The sequence below is a fragment of the Fringilla coelebs genome (genome assembly GCF_963513975.1).
Source record: "Fringilla coelebs genome assembly, chromosome: 17".
Classification (NCBI taxonomy): domain Eukaryota; kingdom Metazoa; phylum Chordata; class Aves; order Passeriformes; family Fringillidae; genus Fringilla; species Fringilla coelebs.
The window spans coordinates 11,685,612-11,699,570 of record NC_140043.1 but is presented as its reverse complement, the minus strand read 5'-3'; the positions used below and the strand labels follow the sequence as shown (position 1 = coordinate 11,699,570).

The 13,959-nt window shown below is 55.5% G+C and overlaps 2 protein-coding genes across 2 annotated transcripts in view; one reads left to right on the top strand and one right to left on the bottom strand.

Moving 5' to 3' along the window:
- The window catches only part of SSH1 (slingshot protein phosphatase 1), a 33,925-nt gene extending 28,244 nt beyond the window's left edge, over positions 1–5,681 (bottom strand). Inside the window, exons 1-2 of the mRNA XM_084217574.1 lie at positions 5,570–5,681; positions 1,113–1,153 (exon numbers count right to left, since the gene is read on the bottom strand). Of these exons, the coding sequence (XP_084073700.1) occupies positions 1,113–1,153; positions 5,570–5,635 (107 nt within the window). The 5' untranslated portion in view covers positions 5,636–5,681. The remainder of the gene's footprint in view (positions 1–1,112; positions 1,154–5,569) is intronic.
- A 1,863-nt stretch (positions 5,682–7,544) lies between these two features.
- DAO (D-amino acid oxidase) lies at positions 7,545–13,003 on the top strand (the record flags this gene model as incomplete). Its single annotated transcript, XM_084217361.1, has 10 exons — positions 7,545–7,738; positions 7,859–7,973; positions 8,278–8,354; positions 8,754–8,819; positions 9,155–9,209; positions 9,647–9,751; positions 10,230–10,312; positions 11,781–11,898; positions 12,439–12,537; positions 12,869–13,003. 10 exons carry the CDS (start codon positions 7,545–7,547, stop codon positions 13,001–13,003), a joined length of 1,047 nt encoding a protein of 348 aa, XP_084073487.1.
- Between the last annotated feature and the right edge of the window lie 956 nt (positions 13,004–13,959).

The following is a 13,959-nucleotide window of genomic DNA, read 5'->3' as shown; positions in this document are numbered from 1 at the left end:
GGGTTCTGTGGCTGTTCATGGCTTCAGCAGGTTCCTGCTGGGGACTTGCATTGTACAAGGAGCAGAACAAGGAACCCTGAATATTGATTTCATTAATACAAAATCCATTTCCCACAGGGTCAGCTCTCAAATGGCATTACAGACAGCCATGAAATGCCCATACACACAGGAGAGCACACAGAGCAGACACACAGCACTTCTGTCTGCAACCCATGTGTGTGCAAACAGGACAGCCACTGAATTCCAGGCCTCCCAGGCAGGCTGCAGCCAGGAGACACCATCCCAGAACTCAGAAACAAAAAAGTCCAACAATTTCCTTCTCTGTCCATGAGCAGCCCTGCTTTCTGGTCTCTGATTTCACTTGCAGGGCAAACACAGTCCAAGCAGCAGCACGAGCAGCTTTGCTTTTCCTGAAGCCAGGATAAGGAAAGCAGGAAGGAGGGACGAGGAGAAGAGACTGAGTGCTGAACCACTGCTGTGCCTTTACACTGCCCCCCTGGGCTGTGGTTTACAGGTTAGAGGGTAAGAGCTGCCTGCAAGAGCCAGGCTTAGAGTGAGCCATCCACAGCATTACTCAGAGCCCATTAGCCAGGGCCCCGGCACATGAGCTTGTGTCACCACTGCACAGTGTCAGCAAGAGGAGCCTCTCTCTTCTCTGGCAGGACAGCTCAGCCCTTTCTTACCCTCACATGAACACAGTGGCTCTGCACAACCCCAAAGAGGCAAATTCCTGGTAGACAATAGCCAGCAATGAGCAGAGTTCTCCTCTCCCCACCCTGGGAGCAGAGCCCTTTCCTGAGTAGAGCCCCAGCCTCAGGGAGCAGCAGCAGAACCAGAGATGTTGTGATAACACTAAAGTGCTGTGACCAGAGCTAACCAATAATTTTCCAGTGTCTTCTCAGGAGAAAAAAAAGGATCACAAACTCTCTTTTATTCTTTCATCTCGTTCAATGCTCGTCTTAGAACTGATGAGGAAGAGAGCACCCCCAGGTTCAGCTCTCTGCAGACAACGCCATCCCCTCCAGGCAAGGGGATCTCTGTGGGATCAGGACTCGGATGCTTGGCAGACAATTAACAACAGTGCAAACTTAGAGCCCCAAAGTTCAGCTTACCTCACATTCAGTCTACGCTCTTCATCACTGCCGACCTCCGCCTGAGGGGAGAAAAGGATACAAGAGAGTTACATGTTGGTTGTTTGCACATGACACCCTTAAATAAAATCCCTGCACCAACAGGCTGTGAGGGGCTGTTTTCCGCAGGGCTTTTCCTCCAGGGTCCAGGGATAAATGACACTCCCTAGTCCTGTATGGCACCAGCGCCCGGCGCCGGGTGACAAAGGGGCTCACGGGGATTTTAAAGCTATTAGGTCCTAATCCTGCAAGCTGGTCCTGGAGCGCAGAGCGCTTTGAAGAGCGCCAGCCCCGACGTCACCGGGCGCACACCTCGCTGCCACCGCGCACACACGTGAGGGCAGCAGCTGGCTGCCACAAGTAACTGGCATTTGGGGTGTCCCAAGCACAAGGACACAGCCAAAAGTGCTCCCTGGGACTGTCCCTGATGTGCTGCTCCAGGGATCACAGTAGCAGGACAAGGAGGCCACCTCCACCTGGTGCTGGCACACATGTCCCCACATGTCCCCAGGCTGGGACAATGCACGTCCTCTGCCTGCTGCCTTCCAGGGGAGCACACTGCTTTGGTGGCAGGAGTGGATTAAAATGGGCACTTTTGCACCAGGCACTTGTGGAAAGCCTCTCTGGAAGCAAATCTGGCTGCTCAGGTGACACTACACTTTATTGAGTCTCCTCAAAAGAGAAGTGTGACCTCATCCAAACCCAAGCATTTTCACAGAATCATGCTTTCCAGTCATCCCCTTCAACTTCCCTAGTAGCTTCTAGACAAAATTCCTTATCAGAGAAAAGCAGAGTTGGGGCTAATTGCATACAGAGCCGACAAAAAAAAGAAACCAAAATAACAGGCTCTGGGTTCTGCTTTGGTCCTGTGGGAGTGCAAAGGAGAAAGTGCTGGGAGCATCCCCTGGAGAGCAGGGCCATGCTGGGAGAAGATTTGGGCCCAAAAAGCAAAGCAGGGACTTTACATGAAATCCTTCACACTCACAACACACTTGATCCTGACAAAGCTGGAGGGACACAAGCCTTGCAGGAATCAGGCTCCATCAGTGCTGACACTTGGAGAACATCCTGGTGTTTCCTACAGCATTGCTCAGAACCCACAAATAAAGGGTTCAAATAAAGGTCCCTGTAAGAGTTACTTATTTCCAGGTGGTTTTGTACAAGTTAAAAATAAGCAAATTGCATAATTTCAGATGTTCAAGAGCTTTGGAGGGATGAGGGGACCTGGATTGCTCCCCATCCTCTCAAGTTAGGATTTGGGAGGCTGGAGGGCACAGAAACTGCTCTGCTGACAATCTGTGAGAACCAAGTAAAGACGGGGAAAAAATCCTGCAAATGCAACAGTGGAGGCCGGATATTGGAACTGCGGCCATTTGGAGGAAGGGAGATGCACAAGGCTGTCCCGACTGATCCAGCAGAGGGTGAGGAGCATACCATGGCTATTTTTAGTCTGTTTACAGTGCAGAGCTGGGCTGCAGGGAGGGCCCCAGAGCACCCCAAGTTCCAGTGCCCCCACTGGCAGATCCCCAGCTCTGAGAAGGTTTGGAGGTCTGGCAGGTTTGGGACCTTTGCAGGGTCACTCTCCTGTTTGTTTGGAGCTGTCACATAGCAACAAAGGGGAGAAAAACTATTTTTCCTTTTTAAACAAATGTGACTGTGAGGATGATGACTCTTGGATGTCGTCAGCTGGGGCTCAGCAGCAGGGCTGGGCCTGGAGCTGCTGTGGGCTCCTCTCCTGCAGGAGCTGAGCTGTTCCCAAAGCTGACTTTCCCTGTATTTTCTACTAAAAACTGCAGGAAAACCAAAGGAAGGCAGCAGCAAGGCTGCTATGCTGAGCCCTCCTGGCCTGTTCTGTCCTGCTCACAGCACCCCTGGGAGCTGGCAGGGTTTGGGGTGCACCACACACTGTGTGATGCTCTGGAGCTGCAACTGCTCGTCCCACCATGGCCAGACCCCACCAGACACTGCCTGTCCCTCCCTGGGGACTGTGCTGAGCGTGGCCACTCTGAAGGACCATGGGGAGTGGGAGGTGTGTGGAAGGGAGATGCACAAGCAATGCAAGTTTGCAAGTGTGTGTGAACCACTCTCACCTAAGAATTTACGGCTCACTATGTCAAGGCAGCAGCATCCATTTTATAAATTCCTTTGGGCTCCTGAGTGAGGAGAGGCCACAGTGGCATAGTCACAATTAGCAAGGACGTGTGGTCATCAGTTCCCACTAAAATATCTTCTAGTAATTATTCACCTAAAAGCCCCAATGAACCCTGATCTTCCTTGTAAGAAAGATCCTAAAAGAACAGGACCAGGCTGGCAGTTTTTGATAGGATCTATCTTTCCATTAACTTTGCAAAAAACAACATGCTGAACCTGGAAAAAGAATCTGGAAATCATAATTTTATGGTATTTCATGCCAGAAGAGACCATTCTAACAGGACTCAACGTCTTCCTTTGGGAGCCACCCCAACACAGCTGAGCTGTGGATGCTGCAGAAGTGCCCTGCCATGGACAACACCTAGTGGCAAAATTGGGGCAGCATTTTTGGGAGGAAAAAGGAGAATTGTATGGTCACCCCACAGAAAATACAACCACTAGCAGCAGCTCTGCCACAAAGCAATGCCTAAGACAGATGTACATGGCAAGGCCTGCTTGACTCCTCTCCCACCTGCACCAGTTAAATCCAGTCTAATTCCACTGCCTGCTCTGGGGTTACAGCTCATTTTCATCTCTCTAGATTGGGTGGCCACTAGGTCTTGTTTAAGACTCTGTCTAAACCAGATCCCACAAAGTTCCTTCTGAAAACTCCTTCAAAAAGAGCAACTCACATCTCAGTGCTCCTCAGTGTGCACAGCATGGCCCAAACTGGGTCCCTGCAGCCAGAGACCCCCCTGCAGCCCCTGGGGCCAGGGAGAACCTGGGAGCTTTGTGGCTCCCCCCTCCTGCTCCCCCCTCAGCCCAGCTAATCGGGGGAGTCACAGGGACCTGACAGGTGACAAATAGGATTGTTTACCTGGCAGGAGTGGGGACAGAGCGAAGCCAAGGGCAGTGAACATCAAAGGAAAGAAGCGTGGGGGGAGAGGGATGCACGGGGAGGATGTGCAGGGAAACAGCAGGCCTGTCTTTGAGGGTCACAAAGGAGATGGGTTAGGAGGGAAAAAGGTGAGAAAAAAGAGAAACTGGAGGTGCAGCTGTGTTTGGATGGCACATGGGAGCCGTGTGGGGGAAGCAAAAGCCCAAGGCCGGGCAGAGGTAGGAGAGGGCATTTCTGGGGCACAGGAGTGGAGGAGGTGTGCAGCAGAGCTGGTACAGGCAGAGTGCCAGGCCAGCAGGACACGGATGGCACCATGGGGCAGGTGAAGTGGCAGGTCCAGGTCCTGGAGCAGCAGAGCTGGGGGAAGGAGAGGGCAGCAGCATGGTGGAGGTGTGAGGAGTGGCACAGGTATGGGGTGGAGCAGGATGGGAGCTGCTCCTGGAGAACCGACAATGGTCATCTTGGAGAAGGGCTGGTGTGAGCTCCCTGAGGGGCAGGAGCTGCAGCAGATGTGGGAAAAGGCGGTGCCATGGACAGAGGGATAACACAGGGAAAAGCAGAGCATCCCTGGGGCAGGAGGTGGTGGCAGCTCTGGGATGCCAATCAGGAACAAGGGCCAGCACAGCTGCTCCATGAAGACAGGCCCAGCACTCTGCCCAGAGATTTACCTGGCAAGAGAGAGGTGAAGCAGGCTGCCCCAGGGTTTAGGGAGCTCAGGCTCCCTGCCAGCTGAGGGCTGGAATGGGGGACAGCCACAGGGGAATGGGGCTGTGTGTTGAGGGAATGGCAGGACAGAGCCAGGCCTGGCTCAGCTTGGCAGCATCACAAGGCTGGGGCTGGGCAGCATGGGGGGCTATGAGAGGGGACTGGGATGGTGGGGGCTGTGAGGGGCTGAGCTGGGCCGGGGACTGGTGGGGGGTGTGAAGGGAGGAAGAGGAGCCATGGGAGCTGTAAGGGGAGGAAGGCTGGGGGGAAGTGCTATGGGGGAGCAGGGCTGGGAGCCATGAGGGACCAGCGTCTGTGAAGGGCATGAAACCAGGGCCTGGGGAGACAGTGAGGGCTGAGCTTGTGCCAGGGGGCTGTTGCAAATCAGGCCATGGGGACTGTGGGGGGATGAAGACAGGGAACAAGTGGCTGTGGAGGGCCAAGGGGGCGCGAAGGGGGTGGAACCAGGGGCTGGAGGGGGAAAGCTGTGAAGGGCCAGAGCCGTGAGGCCGGGACCATGAGGAACCTTGGGCTGTGAGGGTGATGGAGCCAGAAGCTCTGGGTTACGGGATGCTGGGGGGGCTGCAGGGGCCTGTCCCCGAGCGGGGCCTCACCCCGCCCCTCCCCGCTCCCCATCCGCCGCCGCCGCCCCCGGGGCTCATCCTCCCCTTCCCTCCCCGTCCCTGTCCAGCCCGTCCCCGCTCACCTCGCTCGTGCTGGCCGAGGAGGCGGCGCTGGGGGTCGGCGAGCGCTGCAGGGTGACCAGCGCCATGGCTGCAGCTGCGGGGCTGCGGCCGCCTCCCCCTCACGCCGGGAAGGGGCGGGGCTGGGGCGGGGCCTGCGAGGGAAAGGGCGGGATCAGAGAGGGGAGGGGCTCCGCTGTGTGGGCGCGGTTCGCTCGCGGTGTAGGCGGGGTTTGCTCTGGTGGGCGGGGCGTCCCGGCCCATCCCACCCCCAAATCCCGCCCCGTCCCAGCCCAACATCCCATGGCAGGGCCACCTTCCAAACCCCGTCTGACCCGGCCTGGGACACTTCCAGGGATGGGGCAGCCCCAGCTTCTCTGGGCAGCCTGTGCCAGGGCCTGCCCAGCCTCACAGGGAGGAATTTCTTCCCAATACCCCATCTAACTCTGCCTTCTGGCAGTGGGAAGCTATTCCTCCTTGTCCTGTTATTCCAGGCCCTTGAAAATAGTCACTCTCCATTTTTCCATCAGGCTGCCTTCAGGTACTGGAAGGCCACACTTAGGTCCTTCTGATGCCTTCTCTTTTCCAGGCTGAACAATCCTGATGCCCTCAGCCTCTCTTCCTACTTGAAAACTGAGCCAGAAGCATTCAATTCTTCCAGATCCCACAGGAATCTTGTGTTCAAGAAGCAACTGGATGTGACATTAGTTGACAAGATGGTGATCAGTCAAAGGCCAACCTCAGTCATCTTTCCCAGTCTAAGGGATTCTGCAAATCCAGACCCTGGGAAGTCACAGAATCACTGCTGCTGGAAAAGACCTCCAGGACCATGCCCATAAACACATCCCTGCGTCCTGGTCTGCCAGTGGTCACCATGGAGACAAGAGGCAGGGGTGGCACTTTGCCACCAATGGTGGTGACCCCGTTTTCCATGACTCTGGGGCCTCCTGCCAGTGGCATCACGTGGGAACTCCACCTCCCCAAGCGAGAGCAGACTTTGGCCCTGCTGCCCTGGACACTCAGACCTTGCCCTGCTGAGCTGCAACAACTCTGACTCTGAAGCCTCTGGACACGGCAGTGACTGCTCCAGGGACCCCACACTCCACAGGTAAACTGTTGGGAAATGTGTATTCCCATCATTTTTTGGCAGATCCTCCTCAGCTGGTGCTGCAGGGGCAGCTGGGGCGAGTCCCTGTCCCTGGTGGAGGAGGTGACCCTGGTTCCTGAGGGTTATAAAACCGTGGCAGATGGGAAGCAGCTCCCACTGTGCTGTTCCAATGACTCATCCCTCCATCCTGGCAAATGTCATCCCCCTGTTGTCACAGCAGAGATGCTGGACTTCACCTTGTCCAAAAAAACCTGTAGGCTGGAATTTATTCCTGCTCCCAGACCCAGCCAAGGATCTGCACCCCCAGCCCTTCCCCAAACTGGATTTTGCCCACTCCCTGCACGGGCAGTGCCCACAGGGCCTTCCCAAGGCAGGAAAGCACTGTCAGCAGGGAACCAGAGGATGGAGAGGGGCTGCAGCTGTGTCCAGTTCTGGCCCCCCAGTTTGGGAAGGACATTGAGGCTCAGGAGAGTGTCCAGAGGAGGGCAACAGGGCTGGTGAGGGGCCTGGAACACAAACCCTGAGGAGAAAAGGAGGCTCAGGGCTGACCTTATCACTCTGTGCAACCCCCTGAAAGGTGGCTTTGGTATGGTGGGGCTGGTCCCTTTCTCCAGGAACTGACAGAACCAGAGCACACAGCCTCAAGCTGCACCAAGGGAAATACAAGCTGGATGTTAGGAAAAAGTTTTTTATGGAAAGAGTGATAAAGTTCTGGAATGGCCTGGTGGGAGGTGGTGGAGTCCCCATCCCTGGGTGTGTTTAACAAAGCCTGGATTTGGGTGCCAGGGTTCAGTTGAGGTGCTGGGGCCGGGAGCTGATGTTCCCCCGTGGTGTCCCCAGCTTGTCCAGCCCTGCCCTCGGAGCCCTGATCCCCCGCAGGAGCTGGAGCCATGCGTGTAGCCATCATCGGGGCCGGGGTGATCGGGCTCTCCAGCGCCCTGTGCATCCAGGAGCAGTTCCAGAGCCTGCTGCCTTCCCTGGAGCTGGAGGTCTACGCCGACCGCTTCACCCCCAACACCACCAGCGACGGGGCGGCCGGGCTGTGGCAGCCCTACGTGAGTGACCGCGGCAACCTGCAGGAGACGTAAGGCAGCAGCAGCAGGAGGAGGAGGATGGTGCCTGTCCCTCTCCCCGTGTGCCATGAGCTGCCCTGGCACAGCTCCATGGGGTTGGCAGAGCCACCACTGTCCCATTCTCATCCCAGGCTCTGGAATAAAGAGACGTTCGATTACCTCCTCGGGCATCTGCACTCCCCAGCAGCCAAGGAAATGGGGCTTTTCCTCATTTCTGGCTACAACCTGTTCACGGAGCCGGCACCGGTAAGGAGCAGGTCCCAGCCGGGGCTCGAAGGGTTTCGGCTCAGCAGCTGCCGGCCGTGGGCAGGACTGTGCTTCTTCCAGCCAGTGCTTCCCAATATTTCCAAATTTGCCTCGGGACATGGTGTTTTCTGTGCTCCCGAGGCAATATTGGTGTGAGGGTAGGAGGGACAAAGCCTGTCCAGCTGTGCTGGCAGCTGCACATCCAGCTGTGTCCCTCTGGGATGGGCTGTGTCCCATGATCCCCCCACGGCTCCTGTCCCACGGTGATCCTGGCTCATGAATGATCTCAACTCTTTCTCTTCAGGACCCATCCTGGAAGAACATTGTCCTGGGATTCAGGAACTTGACACCAAAAGAACTCGAACTCTTCCCTGGTTACAGGTATTTTTCAGTTTGTTTTTTGGAGACTCAGGTAGGACAGTCCTGGATACCTCCTGAACACAGCCCTGGCACGAGGCAGTGGGACAAGGAACTGCAGGCGTAGAAATGTCCTCACTTCTTTAAAATTGCTTCCCTTCAAATAAAGAGGGAAACACCTCAAATGGCCAAAAAAGCAGCAACCCAGAATGGAAACCATTCCAGCTCCTCGCTTACCTCAATGTCAAAATAGGGAAGGAAAACCAGATGGTGTTTTATGCTGTAAAAAGGGAGGAAAAATCATGCACTCATGTGAGGAGGTCCCAAGGGGAATTGGGGTGTCCCACATCCTCAGTGGCTGTCAGGAATGCTGGGGCAGGAGGCTCCTGCAGGTCCTCACAGCCTCCTCTCCTCCTGTTTCAGCCATGGCTGGTTCAACACGGCGCTGATGCTGGAGGGCAGGAGTTACCTGCCCTGGCTCACCAACAGGTGAGTGCAGCTGCTCCTGTTTCCTTTGGCTGCAGGTGTGGATTTTCATCCTGCACATCAGGGTAGCATGGGCAGAGATGCATCCCTGGGAAGAGGCTTTGGAATTCCTGTCCATTGCCCCAGTGGGGTAACACATTAACACTGAGCCCAGGAGTGTATTTTTTGCATGACAAAAATTAAAGTATTAGGATAGTTGGAGCTGCATCCAAGTGCTTGTGGCTTTGGAAGAATTTGGGGCTTGATTTTATTCCTGTAATTTCTAATGCTGACCAGGTGTCCTGGTATTGAACATTTGATTTTAATTTGCCAGTAACAAATGAACTTGTGCTTCCCAGGCTGACGCAGAGGGGAGTGAAGTTTTTCCATAAGAAAGTTGAGTCTTTCCAGGAGGTGAGTGGGGATGTGGAGCCAGGGCAGAGGGCACACACAGCCCCATCCCAGAGTGCAGAAGCAGCATCCAGCAGGCAGGTGCTGCTCTGGGATATTCCTTGGCATGAGTGATGGGACAGGGAGCAGCAACAAGACTATGCCAAAATCCAGGGAATAAATTCTGCCAGGAAAGATGAAGGGTCTTGGGTATTGAGGGAGGGCTGACAGAGGATGGGGTAGAGCATTTATCCAGCCTGGATTGGCAGCTTTCTCTGGAATGGTTTGGTGGCACACATGGCATGTCAGCAGGAGCTGGCTGGGGAAGAAGCTGTGCCCTGGATCCGGCCCTTATGGTTTATCCACTTCCTGACTGTTAGAAAGAGCCCTTGGCTGGTTTGGAAGCAGGAATGTTGTGCCTCTGTGGCAACATCCCTGTGTGCTGCTCCCTCTCTCCTCAGCTGTTTTCCCAGGGTGTGGATGTGGTGCTCAACTGCAGTGGGATGCGCTCAGGGGACCTGCAGCCCGACCCAGAGCTGCAGCCTGGCCGGGGCCAGATCATCAAGGTGAGCTGGGGCAGGCCTGGGGGCTTCCCAAAAAACCAATTAAACCAAGAGGAGGGGCTGTGCCTTCTGGGGAAAACCATGGGCTTGTGGCTGGATCCACACTGGGATCAGGTCCTGATTCCCAGCAAACACTGCTCATGTGGAACCAACCAGATCCCATTCCTGCTTCAGCTGTGGGAATTCCCTCAACTCCAGCCTGTTCCTCCATAGGGTGAGGGCTGGGGGAGGTCAGATGTGGTCTTTTTATTACCAGCACAATGCTGGTAATAAAAAGACAAAATCTTTGGGGGAAGGTGGGGATTATTTGGAGAAACACAGGTGAGTAGGAAGCTCCTTCCTACCTGCACTCCTGTTTTCCCATCTTCCCAGGGAAGCCAGCACAGGGAACACCGAGCTAAGGGAGGGTGCCATATCACTCCCACTGTCCCCTGAGCCTGGCACCCACTCTCCAGCTCTGACTCTCCCCTTCATGTCCCAGGTGCTGGCCCCATGGGTGAAGCATTTCATCATCACTCACGACCTGAAATCCGGGATCTACAACTCGCCCTACGTCATCCCGGGGTAGGTGATGATGGCTGAGGCAGAGCTGGCTGGCACCAGTGACATTCCTCTGACAGAGTCCCCAAAGCCTGGTCTGGGACATGGCTCCTGCTGTGTCTGCCAGGCCTGGCTTCATCCCTGGTGCTTTTCTTGGCTGTGTGGGAGGAGAGCAGAAGGACGTGGGCAGCAAAGCGAGGGAGCTCCCAGTCAGCACAAAGAGCATCCTGCACCACGGTGCTTCCATGTCCTGTCCTTTCCCAAGGACCAGATCCCACCAAACTCCATCCTGGCCAAGTCCCCAAACAGCCAAACACTGACAGTGGAGTGGATATTTTGGGGGAGATCTTTTGTTTTCACATCTGTAGCATCTTTATCATCAACGGTGCGGACCAAACTGTGGTGCAGCAGCTCAGGGTGGGGAAAGGCACTGCTGATCCATGCTCCCATAAAAATAAGGCAGGAATTCTTTTACTTCAACAAAAATTCCCTGGGAAAGCTCAGCCTGGGGGCACTGTCCCCTGAGCTGCTGGTGAGCCTGGGGCATCTCATTGGGTTTATCATGGAATATCCTGAGCTGGAAGGGATCACAAGGATAGAGTCCAGCTCCTGGCTCTGCCCAGGGAGCTACACCATGGGATAAATAAATCCATCTGCTGTTCATCCCAGCTCTGCTTCCTCCCAAGGGCCTGCAGCAAGCCTGCTCTGGCAGTGGAGAGGGGTCTTTAAGCTGGAATTTGAATGCTGCATCTCTGGCACTTCCTATTGTCCTAATATTTCAGGCTTAGGCAGTAAGCCAGGATGCAAACAGGAGCTTTGCAGGCTCACAGCCCCCATGCAGCATATTCTGAGTGATTCCTGATCACAGTCCCAGATGAATTCCTCTGCCTGTGCTTGTTTTAGCTCGAGCTGTCAGGGCTGGGCACCAGGCTGATCCCAAAGGAAGAGCTGGATCCAGTTCTCATGTGGAGGGCACCCCTTCCCTGCTGGAGAGCTCAGCCCTGGAGGGTCCCTCCTTTTGCTTTTGTGCTTCCCAATGATCAGGCAAGGTTTTGGAAGGGTCCAGCCACTACAGACCCCTCCAGGCCCCTCTCAGCCTTAACCTGCTGTTAACCTGCTGTCCTCTGTTAATCCACAGGAGTTTGGGGCAGCAGCACCACCAATCTCTGTGCTCCAGAGCCATCCTGTTCCTTCCAGCTCTTCCTGAGCCAGGCAGGGGCAGACCTGTTTGATAAGGATGGAATTATCTGTCTGCTTTGCCCAGACAAGGAAGGGCTGACAGGATTTAATGAGTGACTTGCTCACCAGCAGACGTGCAGGCTCCTCTCTCTGCCTGCTCCATGTGGGAGTTTCTCCCACAGGAATATTTTGCAGGCTCAGGGTGTAGCAGGATCCAACATCAGACTCACAGAGTGTCCCTCCATGTGGTGGTCCCACAGGGGACAGCTGGGGACAAGCCACCACCGTGTGTCTCCTTTGGCTCCTGGTGCAGGAGCGAGTTCACAGTCCTGGGAGGGATTTGCCAGCACGGAAACTGGAGTGAGGAGAACAGTGCCAAGGACCACAAATCCATCTGGGACAGCTGCTGCCAGCTGCTCCCATCTCTCCAGGTGGGTGACCTGACTGCCAGCATGGGTGGGGCACAGGGAGCTGGGGGGGCTCAGCATGCAGGAATGAGTGCTGGGACAAACCACAGGAGCTGTTTCCATCAGTCAGGGTTTCTGTGTGTCCAGCATGGACACCCAGGGCTCTTCCACCTGGCTGAGGGACAGGCAGGGCTGGGGCTGGCACTGAGACAAGGTGTGTAGGGATAGCAATTATTCATGCAGCTGGTAAAAAATAGAACCAGAGGCTTGGGAGGTTCCAGCCCTTTACCCCCACACCTTTAGAGAAGGGTTGTGTGGGGTGAGGCTGGGTTGTGTCCACTCCCAGTGCTGCTGTTATTCCCTGGATTAGCAGGAAAGATGCCATGGGGCTTTGGCACAGGGATTTGCCTCAGCTCCAGGCTGGCACTGCCGCCCCAAACTGTTCTGCTGCAGGATGGGGAAGCCCCCTGTCCCTGCTCATCTCAGGGCTCACCTGGTGCTGGGAGGTTTGGCTGGTGGGATTCCAAGGAATGCTGTGCAGTGCTGATGTACTTTTGCTTCCAGAAGGCGAAGATCGTCGGGGAGTGGAGCGGCCTGAGACCAGCCCGGCCCTCGGTCCGCCTGGAGCGGGAGAGCATCCGCCTGGGGAACCTCCAGGGAGAGGTACCCGCCCAGCCCCGGGGGCTGAGTGTAATTAATCACCGTGTTAATTGTGCCTGGGGCAGTGATAAACAAGCCCTGTTCCTGTGATCATCCCTCTCTCCATCTCCCCACCAACAGCGAGAGAATCTTTGAGCCCAGGGATAAATGTCAGAGATACTAAAACAAATGATTGATGTGGCTGCCCCATCCCTGGAAGTGCTCCGAGATCTGCTGGGCAGGGCTTGGAGCAACCTGGGCTAGTAGGAGATGTCCCTGCCCACAGCAGGGCATGGGACAAGAAGGGCTTTGAGATTCCCCCAGCCCACGCTGGGATTCTGTGCTTCTCCCCCAGGTGATTCACAACTACGGCCACGGCGGCTTTGGGATCACCATCCACTGGGGCTGTGCCATGGCAGCAGCTCGGCTCTTTGGGACCATCCTGCAGGAGAAGAAGCAGCTGGCCACCCCCCCAGGGCCCCGCTTGTGAGTTCTGCTCCCCTGCAATTTGTGACAACAGTGGCTTAGGAATCACAGCAGAAGGATGGGAACAGCACAGGGATCCACACACGGGCTGCTCGACCCAGCTCTGGCTCTCAGCGTCTCATTTCCAGGTTGCTGCCATTTTCCAGCTGGCTCCACTCCCTCCACAACCTGCCTGCAGGAAGGGCTTTCAAATATGGACTAATCATCCGTGGCAAAGTGCACTGAGTGCTGTCTGGGCTCAGGCTGCAAAGGGCAGGCTGGGTTCAGCTGAACCCTGGACAGTCCTGCAGTTCATCTGCACCAGGGGCCAGGATCTGAAACGGAGCTGGGGACACCTGAGGTCTCTGCTGGCTGCTCCAACACCCAGTGTGTAATTAGATTTACAGGCTCCCCCCCAGGAGGCAAAAGCTCCTTAGTAGGAAGAAGCTCTGAGGCTCCCAGGGAAGTAACAGCAGCTCTGGGAACACGTGCCTGGCTTACTCCAGTTTTCCTCACATTCCTGCCAGGACAAAGCTCGGGCCACAGCACCTGCTTAGTGTAGCTGGCACCAGACAGCAGCACTTGCCTAAAATGGCCTTTCCAAACGATGTTTTAGCAACAAAAGCAACTTGTTCCAGCCCTGTGGGCCTGCCAGACTCTATATATAGCAGAGAGCATCAGAAAATAGCTCTTCTTGTCCCTAAAACTCCCATGGGCCCCTCAGCTTCCCATTCCTCCCAGCTGTGGGACACAGCTCAGAGAGAGGGCCTGGCTTGGGGAAGGTTGTGCTTCCCAGAGGAGGAGCAGGACTTTTTGGGGTGATCAGGCATGCTGTTGGGCTGGCTGATCTTCCCATGCCATGTGTCTTTCCTGCTTTCCAAACCCTCCCAGCCAGGGCACTGGATGGTGAGGGAGCCTCAGATCCAAAGGCTGTTGTGAGCTCACTCTCCTGTGTGGATAAGCCAAGTGTTCCTTACTCAT